General features: G+C 46.7%; 1 protein-coding gene across 2 annotated transcripts; it reads left to right on the forward strand.

Annotated features, from left to right (window-relative positions):
• Nucleotides 1-164: 164 nt before the first annotated feature.
• MDH2 (malate dehydrogenase 2) lies at nucleotides 165-8833 on the forward strand. Of its 2 annotated transcripts, XM_062506948.1 has the most exons (9): nucleotides 165-299; nucleotides 2290-2458; nucleotides 3210-3293; nucleotides 4254-4363; nucleotides 4887-5012; nucleotides 5678-5755; nucleotides 6884-6983; nucleotides 7406-7557; nucleotides 8528-8833. In XM_062506948.1, exons 1-9 carry the CDS (start codon nucleotides 234-236, stop codon nucleotides 8657-8659), a joined length of 1017 nt encoding a protein of 338 aa, XP_062362932.1. In that variant the 5' UTR covers nucleotides 165-233; the 3' UTR covers nucleotides 8660-8833. The 2 variants fall into 2 exon arrangements, with proteins under 2 accessions (XP_062362932.1, XP_062362933.1); XM_062506949.1 differs by lacking the exon at nucleotides 4887-5012 and having other exon boundaries at nucleotides 207-299.
• Nucleotides 8834-10535: the final 1702 nt, after the last annotated feature.

Here is a 10535-nt window from a genome sequence, read left to right on the forward strand (position 1 = left end):
TATCGCCACACCACGCACTCCCCTCCCCGCCCGACCGCGGGCAGCGACGCCCGCCGGTCTCCAAGGTTACCTCAGGCGGGATCTCGCGAGACTTCCCCCCCCCTCCCTTCCCGCCGAGGACGGCAGTCTCGCGAGAGCGGCGGGCGGGGCCGCGCAGGCGCCGCGCAGGCCGTGGAGGTCGTTGGAGTCACCGGTGCCGCCGCAGCCGCCGCTCGCGCTCCGCCGTGCCCGCCATGCTGTCCCGCCTCAGCACCGCCACAGCCACCGCCCTGCGCCGCGGCATCGCCACCTCCGCACAGGTACACCGCCCGCACGGGCGCACCGCCCGCTGCGGCTCGGCGTGAAGCCCCGCGCTTCCTCCTCGGTTCTGGGGCTGCTGCGGGGCTCGGCGGGGAAGCCGGGGAGGAGCCCCGGTGCTGCTCGGTGAGGGGGCTGTGGAGCACAGGCGCTGCCCGGTGAAGAGGTGCAGGGCGGGGATGCAGGACTGGTTGTTCTTCATTCTGGGCCTGCAGGCCCGGGATTGGACATAGTTTCGGCTGCGGTGCTCGGCTGGAACGCAGGCCCTGGATGAGGGACTGCGAGGCCGGGTCCTCCTCGGCTGTGGAACCCTGAGTCTCCTCGGCAAGGGACTGTGGGGCTCGAGTGGAGCCCAGACCCCTTCTCGGAGTGGGGCTGCGGGGCCGGGCAGGAGCCCGCGGCCTCAATGAGGGCACTGTGGAGCCCGGGCCCTCCGCAGTGAGGGGCTGCAGGGCTCGGGTGTAGCCTGGAACTCCTCGGAGAGGGGCTGGGAGCGTGTGCCTTCAGGAGGGAAGAGGGCCCGGGGGGTCTCGGTGTGCCGGGCTGGGCCCGGTGACACCACCGTGACCCTGCAGGTCTCGACCCAGCTGCTCCCACCCTGCTCCAGCTAGGCTGCGAGTGTGATAATCCTGAATGAACTCCCTCTCTCTGATGGTGTGCATAGGATGATGGGTTTGCTGCTTCCTCCCTCGAGTGCAAAAATGCCCCTGTGTTCCGAAGGTGCTAGGAACTAAAGCTGGTGATTGGGGTTTAGCAATAATCCTTCATGTGCCGAAATCCACTGTGCTGGCTTTGAACCACTGCTGCTCGGATAGAGACCGACTTTTATCTAGTATTAATAGTCCCGGTGGGATGTAAAAGAGTGATTATTGCGGCTATAAAGATGTGCTGTAACAGGAGAACCTTGTCTAAGTCTTTTAATGGGAGCTGTATTTATTAAGAGCGAGGTTTTGACCCCACGCAGTCAGCTCAGTCACAAATGGGGCTCATGCCAGACTTTGCTTCCTCTCAAAGAGTTTATGCAAAATTGTATTGGTTACAGTAGCAAGAAAACTGGGCTGAGGTTAGTCTGGTCCATTTCTTGGGTAGATTATTTCCCATCATAGCACAGTAATTAAGTTGTTCATGAAGGGAAGTGGAGCTATTAACAGCTTTTATCTGGTGCGATTGTGATAAATAATGGCTTTCTCAGCAGTAATTCCTTGTTACATCTCCACAGTAGTTTTCCATCACTTTGGCAGTGTTGCACTTTGAGGTTGTTCTGGCCCCTGGAAGGAGCTTTTCTCTTGTGGAGCACCACTGTGCAAACAGGCGTTTGTGAGAGAAATTACACCCTGCCAGTCAGTACCTGAGTGAGGATAAAATTGGTTCACAGGGCAACCAAGCAGAGTTGGTTCTCAACCATGTGATCAAAGCTGGAAATCGTAGTCACTTAATGTTCCCAGTCCTCAATCTTTAGGCATTTGTAGGTGCTATTTTGGATTTTTATCAGGAGTAAACATTTTCTTCGCAGTCCATTAAATGTTTTTTAGTCCATTAAATGAAGTCCATTAAATTTTGATTTGCCAAAATTAAAGGCATGGGGTTTTTTGTACTGGCAGCATAAACTAGAGAAACTACAAACCAGATCTGCCATAAATCAGGCCTGGGCCCACAGGGTGGTGTTAATCTCAGGCAGGCATTTCCACTGAGAGAAGGGTGATCCTTTGGATTCCTTTGCCCTAGCCTTGCTTCCGTTTTGAGCTTCAGATCACAGGTAACTCTTTTCTCCAACTTGTCCTACCAATAAACCTGAAGGATCTCTGGGAGGCTGCTGTGAGGGTCATTTTCTGTAGGCTTAGACAGTCACGTTTGCATAGTGCTTGGTAAAGAATTGAGAAACAGAACTGAAAGTAAAGAAAGAGTGGCGAAATCCCCAAGGTCACTGCTTGGGGGGGAAGGGGGTAACTGCCAGAACAGCTCTACAACGTGTTTGTTGTCTTTTTTGCACAGAACAATGCCAAGGTGGCAGTGCTGGGGGCCTCTGGGGGCATTGGGCAGCCCCTGTCCCTGCTGCTGAAGAACAGCCCTCTGGTGAGCAAGCTGAGCCTCTACGACATCGCTCACACTCCAGGCGTGGCAGCTGACCTCAGCCACATCGAGACCAGAGCCAGTGTCAAAGGTACCCTGGGAGTGCCCTGAGTTCCAAAGGGTGGAACCCAGAGGGGTGGTTCTGACCCTGAATGCCCATTGCTTGTGAGGGAAGATCTTCACCCGCTGATCCTGAAGCCCAGTATCAATTTAAGTAGCTTTTACCTCAAGCAGTGAATGATTAATTAAGGTTTAGCTGATTAGATTGACATGTATGGAGAAAATGGGCTGTGGTTGCACTGTTGAAGGGGAATTTGTAACATCTGCCAGGAAACATTCAGTGAAATTATCCCAGAGTGTTGAATTTTGAAGTTTGACTAGAAACAGATTTAACACTCCCTGGATATCCACATGAATTCCATGTGCTTCTTTTCTCTTAGATTCTGACGAAATAAAAACTTAGTCTGCTCATCTTTCTCTTATCTGAAGATCACCAAAAGGTGACATTTTACATGAATGTGCCAGTCTGCAGTTCTCAAGGGGCTCTAGTGCCAAGGCTTTTGGAGAGTAAATACACATAGCAGGAGGAACTGGGAATTTGTAAAACAGGTGAATGTGAGATTCTCACCACTCTCATTCTGTAAGTTTTGAAACAAGGATAAAACATCAAATGGGATCCATCCATAGTTGTGTTTTTTTGCTTTTCAATGTTAAGTCTAAATTGAAGGTTACATTTTTTTAAGAAAAGGGCTTGGATGTCTCTGGGCATGATTTTATACTTCAAAGTGTCAGCTATTTAATAACTGTAAAAAAAAATAATGCCTGAACGCCTTCCATTCTAGGCTTCATGGGACCTGAGCAGTTGCCAGAATGTCTGAAGGGCTGTGATGTTGTTGTTATTCCAGCGGGAGTCCCAAGAAAACCAGGTAGGTTCTCTTTGTTGGAAAGCTCCAGGGCTGCTTTGAAGTGGATCTCTGCAGCTCTGCTGCTCAAACAGCTGTGTCTGTTGAGTTCTGAGTGGTCTGTTAATGCCCCTGCCCCAGAGCTCCTTGTGGTATCAGGCAGCTCATTCAGCCTCTCTTACACTGTCCCTTGTGAAATGGGCTAAATTGATTTCTAGAGTTCCTACTTGGGGCTGAGCTGCAAAGACTTTTCATGCAAGTGATCCTACTTAAATCTGCCTTAGCGTTTCTTGTCCCAGAGCAATGCTCAAGGAATAAAAACTGTTTCTTTGTTTCATTTCTCAGCAGAACAGAAATAATCCATTTTCTTTTGCATCAATTATACAGCAACTTCTTGAGGCATCTCCGAGTAAATGCTGCTAAGCCTTCCTAGAATGTTCTGACCTGCTCCATTTCCACTCTATTTCCCAATATCCTATTAGGAACATAAAATAAAATTCTCGACTTGAATGCCTAGCTCTTCCTACATTTTCATCTTTCATGGTTAAAGCAGTTGCTGCAATAGAAATGGCGGGTGGCACTTAGACAACCAGCAATGTTTTGCATGCAGCTGTTGGCATTTAAACTGGAGTTGTGGAAGTGACTTAAAAGAGGGAGGAGAATTCATCTTGGAAGCAGTTGCACTGCTCTGAGCACTGATGGTGTGAGTTGTGTGGTCACAGAGTACTTCAGGTAGCCTCACTGAAGTGGGTGCTGACAATGAGCACTTGGGCTGGTTGCTCCTGGAAAGGGCTAATCTCATCATTAGTGAGAGGAGTTTCCTTTGGAGACAGTTCATTACTGCAACTGGAGAATTTATTCTTCATCTGTGGAACCAGAAGCTGAAGTGTGTCTGTTCAGAGCAGAATATTGGATTTTGATTTGATTTCCTGCCCATGATGGTAACTGTGGGTAACTTAAAATCCTGCCTTGCCTGTGTTTTAGGTATGACCCGTGATGACCTGTTCAACACCAATGCCAGCATTGTTGCCTCTTTGACATCTGCCTGTGCAAAGCACTGTCCAGAAGCCATGATCTGTATTATTTCTAACCCAGTAAGTGTTTTTTCTGGAGACCTTGAAATGTAGAGGAAAAGAAAAACCAAAATCAAAACTGACAATACAGAGTAATCCAAATTCCTGTTAATTTTGACCAGCATCTTTAAGGTCCATAGTGTATTTACAGAAAAGCAAAAAAGCCTAGTTCTACTGACCCATTTTTCTTAGCTATATTTAATTCAGGGAAAACTTGGATGTAAAAGTGCTTAATATTTCCAAGTCTCTGTGACTGGTTATAATGCAGGCTGGTGTATTAGCTGGGATAAAAGCCTTAGCTCACTAAGGGAGGAGCCTTTGTAATGGGAATGAACAAATTTATTGTCTTAATGGTTATTTAAAATTAATTATTTTTATTCTAGCCTGACTGTAAATTGCTCTTCAATTGAGACATTAAAGTAATTGGCTGCAGTTGATAGCAAATTGGAAGTATAGTTTGGGTTGTTAATTGGCTTGTTAAGTTCATGCTTTGGCTTTGTTATTAAACTGCTTTTAATCAGTGCTTGCCTCTTCTTGCTTGTAGGTAAATTCAACCATCCCAATAGCTTCAGAAGTCTTCAAGAAGCATGGTGTGTATAATCCAAACAAAATCTTTGGTGTTACGACACTGGACATCGTCAGAGCGAATACTTTTGTGGCTGAACTAAAGGCAGGTCATGGTTAATGTGCAGGGGGAGGGATACTGCTTGCTTTGATCATCAGATCTATAAAGAAATACTTCCAAAATCACTGCAGAGAGCCAAGGGAGCTCAGATTTCTGTGTAGCTAGAAGCAAAGGCAGTGATTCCCTGTCTCCCTTATTTAGAGGAGCCTGAAGATAAGGTTCCTTGCAAAATGTGGTTCAAGAGACTTTGACCTTTCCTTTCATAGCTGTGCCCTACAAGTGAGCTGTGTGTTGGCCTTAATTCCCTTGGCATTCCCAGCACTGCCATGCAACCAGAGGAGAGGGTTGAGTTGTGGGTGTTTGCAAGTGAGGTGTGTGTTTGCAAGTCAAGCTCTGTGGTGTGTGTCACAGGATACTCTGCGAAGTATCAGGAGCTGTAACACGTTGCTGCTCTTCATAGCCCTGGTGGTGTTTATGTTGTGCTGCTCTTTATCCAACCCTGCAGTAATTATATCCTGTAACTGTATGAAGTGATCAGAATAACCCAGAGTTCCGCTCTGTAGATCTGGCTTTGTCCCTAGAGTGCAGCTGCCTCTGGAACTCCTGCCCTGTGTATCCTGATATCCAGGGCAGAGAGTGAAGTGTGGTGTTTTCTGTTGTTTTTCTTGCCCATGTGCTTCAGAAGCTGAAAAGTTTCATGTTTCCTTTAGGGCTTGGATCCAGCTCGAGTAACTGTTCCGGTTATTGGTGGCCATGCTGGGAAGACCATCATCCCTCTGATCTCTCAGGTGAGTCAGGGTGACAGCTGTATGTGGCAGCACACTTGTCAGCATGTTAGGGTTGATAGAAAGTACCTTTGTGATGGCAGGTAATGTTCTAGGATAGAGGATGGAGAGTCTTCCCTGTCTTCATGGCTGCTTTCCTCTGGGATGGGTTGCAGGATAAGGTGGAAGGCAACAATGTAAGTCTGAACCCCTCTGTCCAGTATAAACAGTTCCAGCTTTCCTCTAAAGGAGTTTGGGATAAGAACTGAGGGGTAGTATGGGTGTTCAGGTGTCCTGGCACTGTTTGTGACAGGTATCTCATACAGCAATACCTGGCTTCAGGAGAAAAATTGAGTTGATTTTGCCATGATGGACTGGAAACCCCACTTGAACCTCCAGCATGGAAAGGCACAGCTCAGGCTGTGCAGGGAGGCTGTTCCAGCCATAACTGGTAGTCTGGCCCTTCAGCCAGGCTGAAATGCAATTCTAAAGCAGGTGCAGTCTCATGGGGAGATGCTGGGATGTGGCCAAGGAGCAGTCTGTAATAAAGGGAGAAAATCTGTGCTTTAAGTGGGGAATAAAGTATCCTTTACAGAGGGATTTTCTTGTGCGCAAGAGCTTTGGAGCAGCTGACTGCTGAGAGGTCCTTTAGTTAAGCAGTCCATTGGGACAGACACAACTGTGCTTAACCTACTTGTATAGCTGTATCTGAAGGTTCAGTGAATTCCTAAATACTGCTGGGAAACTGCATCTTTCATAAGGCTTGACTTCCATAATGCCACGGTGACCCAAATATTTACAAGATGACTTTCTGAAATTCCTAATGCTTGGAAGGTGTCTGTAGTGCACAGGACTGCACAGTAGTGAGGAACCATGGCAAGCCCTGGTTTGGCTGTGAAGCTGTGATTTGTCCCTGAGGAAGTTGGGCATGGCTGGCTTCCTTGTCCAGGCCATGCAGTAACCCCAGCCCTGGTGGCTTTTGCGGTTGGTCAGTGTCACACCAGTTGTGAGCTGGGGGAACCCATTTTGCCCAGTTGAGAACTGTTGGTAACAACTGCAGAAAGTGGTACCAAAAGTATTGTGTGCTTTATGCTGAATCTGGAGAGTTTCTGGTATTCAATAGTAACATTTTTTTTTTTTTTCCCCATCCAGTGCACACCGAAAGTGGAGTTTCCTCAGGATCAGCTGGAGAAGCTTACAGCAAGAATTCAAGAAGCTGGGACTGAAGTTGTCCAAGCTAAAGCAGGAGCAGGTGGGTTCTTGAGTAAAGCTTCCAAGTAATTCTTGTTGACTGCCTGTAGGGCTGCAGTCCTCTGCAGTTTAATCTTATTTACAGGTTATGGTTGTCAATCTTACTGCTCTGCTATGTTGCCTGGGCTGTGCTACTGGAAACAGCTCAGTATGTAAGACTAAATATGAACTGATCCCACATCACCTATGGCTTTAAAAGCATCTTCTTTGTCAAATTAAGCTGTTTCTTTTATAAATCTGGTTCAATTAGATACATGTAGCTGGCCAAAAACTGCTGCTTTATCTAACTGGCCATGATCTTGAAGTCAATGACACTGCATTATTCTTGTTTTTTTTTAAACACAACGGTATGGAAACCTTTGATGCTAAAGGAGGTATTGAATTTCAACATGTTCTGTTCTGAAAGTGGTTTAACTCTTCCAGGATCTGCCACCTTGTCCATGGCCTATGCTGGTGCTCGATTTGTGTTCTCCCTGCTGGATGCCATGAGTGGAAAGCAGGGGGTTGTTGAATGTGCCTTTGTTCGATCGGACGTGACAGAGGTGCCATACTTCTCTACACCTCTGCAACTGGGGGTATGTACTTCACATCATGAGCCTTATAAACAGCAGCTACAGGTTGTGTCATGTGGGTTTTACTCAGTGGTTTCAGTTCAGCTGAATGCCTGCTGTTGCTGGAGTTAACAGCTGAGTGTGTCTTTAAGAGTCTGCAGTATTCAGTAGGGTACTTAGGCACAAAGCTCAGCTTGGCAAGGATGCTGCTGCTTTTATTTGCTCTTAGATTGCACTCACTGAGTAGCCAGAGGTTCAGACTTGGCTTAAGAGGTCACACTTGCCTCAAGTCAGGCCTGTTTACTCTGGGCTTTCATATGATTAACCTGAGTCAGCAATCCTGTCTCCTCAGCTTGATCTGCTACAAGAAAATCCTCAGAAACTGAGGCACATGGAGAGCTACAGCATGGATTAGGATTAATAGCTTGCTTTCAGGACCTCTGCTGACCTCTGAAAGAAGTGTTCCTTTTGGGGGAAAGGAACTCCTAGGGGAGTGGTGGAAAACAATGATGCTGCAGCCCTGTGTGGCTGTTGGGATGCAAAGGGTGGTGTTTGCTGCCTTAGGGGCAGGCTGGTGAGGGGTTGGAAGCAGAGACATATTAAGAGGGAATGTAGATATCTTGGAAACCTGAGAGTCCCACTCTGAGGCAGTTTGAGGTGGCAAGCAAAGGACATACACCAGAGGAGATCCTCTTGCCAGATGGTGAGTGTGGAGTTAGGAAGGATCAGTTGGTGTCAGTCTCTTGAAGGAGCTACTGGGTTGGCTTCTGATTTCACACATGTGAGCAGTGAATGAGAAGTTTGTGAGGGCTGTAGAAGTTGCCACAGATAGTGAGAGGCTTCTGAGGCTTTTCAGGAAGCACAGGGTTGGCAGACTAGAGATGACACAGGTGCCAGGCTGGGTCTTTGTCTCAGCTGGATAATACTTAGAGCTGCTAAGCTATTCTTTAGGTCATTCAATGAATGGTTAATCCTTAAATCCTCTTTCAATCAGAAAAAAGGAATGGAGAAGAACCTGGGCCTTGGCAAGCTCTCCCCCTTTGAAGAGAAGATGGTTGCTGCGGCCATGTCTGAGCTGAAGGCTTCTATTAAGAAAGGAGAGGAATTTGCAAAGAACTTCAAGTGAAGACTTGACAATGGGGAGGAATTAACTTCCTTAATTTATTAAGGCATCATGTCACTTTACGACTTCTGATTCAAAGCTCATGCTTTGATTGAAGTCTGTCTGTATTAGCTTGATGCTTACTGCCAGTGCAAAGTCTAATCATCAATAAAACAGCCTCATTTTTTCAGTGTACCACGTGGAGTTGTCCTGATGTGCTTGTCCTTTGCAAGGCGGAACCTGTAGTCTCTGAGAGGAGATTGGTTTCAGCAGGGATGAAATATCCTTGGAAAGGGGGTGAACTGATTACTCCCAACTTTACTGCTGCCTGGGTTTGGGCTCCTCGTTCAGCATAGCCACTGGGAACCAGGTGTGACCAGATCAAGATGGGTGTAAGGGCTGCACAAGGAATCACTGAGTGAAATTATCCAAAAGGTGCTTTTTCAGGAGGTGGCATTACCTATGTTACCTTGTGTTACCTTAATCTTACATAATTTGATTTTAAAGGAGCTAGTGAAAGAGCACAACGTTTGAAACGTCAGTCCTGCACTAAGACAGTAATTAAACTGCTGAGAGCAACTTCTTTCTAGTTAAGAACAAAAGCCTTGATTTAGCATCTCCATAAATTTCTCTTACATTCCTCCTCTTGTGAATATAAAAATAAATGTCTACAAGAAGATGGTGATGACGAGTTCTGTTGCTGACTTCTTTGAAGGTAAGCTTTAATGAAGGAAGCTATTAATTCACTCTTCCTCTGTGCTCTGCGCTGCTTACGCTGTTGCTTTGAATTGCTCTCATCCGTGTAGGCTGAATTTGAAGTTGAACAGACTTTATTGTGATGAGTGAAGGAAAAGCCAAAGCCCAGCACCTCTGGAGGAACTGAGGTGAATGTTGGTTTGAGCCAGAGAACATGGGATAGCTGCTTCCAAGAAGGATACCTAAAAGTTGTAGATGCTCTTTGGTCACTGCTTTTTATCTTCCTTGGGTATTTTTTTTCTGAGCTCCCTTAACTGGATTTTATTTTTTTTTTTATTTTAATTAATTCATTCTGAAGCGGATCACACAGTTGTGAGTGTTGTAGATGCATGGAGAATAAAGTGCCTGGTTCTTTTCCTGCCCTATGGAAGATGTGGGCAAGGAGGGATGGCAAGCACAGTCCTCGTCACTCCTCTGCAGAAATTCACTGTGTTAAAAGCTTGGTTTCCTTACAGGAATAGTAATGAAATAGAAGTGTTGGCAGTCATTACTCAGCAGGCTTGGAACAAAATAATTATTAGGTGGTATTAATAGAATTAAAGATCGTGTTGGAGGGGGCAGGGGAGGATGTCAGAACTGGAGGACACTGAGGAGGAGTGACAGGCCAGGCCTGGTAAATGTGGCAGAGACTGTTCCAAACAATAAATGGGAAAGCATATGGCAGACTGCTCTGACTGGGTGCAAGCCTGTCAACAATTTCAAACCTGCAATAGGCAGCACCATTAACAATGGTGTGTGTGCACCTGCAGAGGTGTGTGCCCAGTCTGGGTGCCCAGGTGGTCCAGGGGCACTGCTCCACGAGGCTGCAGGGAAAGCCTTGCCTTGCAGCCAGCAGTACAGGAACACACATTTGTTTCAGTCCTGCTATTTTTAATACAGCAGATAGAGCAGATTTCTGGGCATTGGAGACTTTTTAGAACTTGAGGTTCATCATGTGGCTTAGGTTATTCAATCTTTTCTTGTGTCAGCAGTCCAAACCCAGCAAAGTCTGGGTGAATTGCAGGGACAAGCAGAAAGCTTTGCTTGTCCCAGTAGGGACTCAGGGACAAGTGGAGCTGAGGTGGAAGAGGATTATGTCTCAGCACCTGCTGACTTGTAGGTTCTCTACTGTCTCCTTCAAATCTATCTCCTGGATGTTAACAAA

This window comes from Cinclus cinclus, chromosome 22, assembly GCF_963662255.1.
Source record: "Cinclus cinclus chromosome 22, bCinCin1.1, whole genome shotgun sequence".
NCBI lineage: Eukaryota > Metazoa > Chordata > Aves > Passeriformes > Cinclidae > Cinclus > Cinclus cinclus.

Bases quoted from the DNA above. Each gene is read 5' to 3' on its own strand.
- MDH2 (XM_062506948.1), top strand. From the start codon at position 234: ATGCTGTCCCGCCTCAGCACCGCCACAGCCACCGCCCTGCGCCGCGGC. The intron at 300-2,289 runs GTACACCGCCCG...TTTTTTGCACAG, and splicing joins GCATCGCCACCTCCGCACAG to AACAATGCCAAGGTGGCAGT. The intron at 3,294-4,253 runs GTAGGTTCTCTT...CCTGTGTTTTAG, and splicing joins GGGAGTCCCAAGAAAACCAG to GTATGACCCGTGATGACCTG.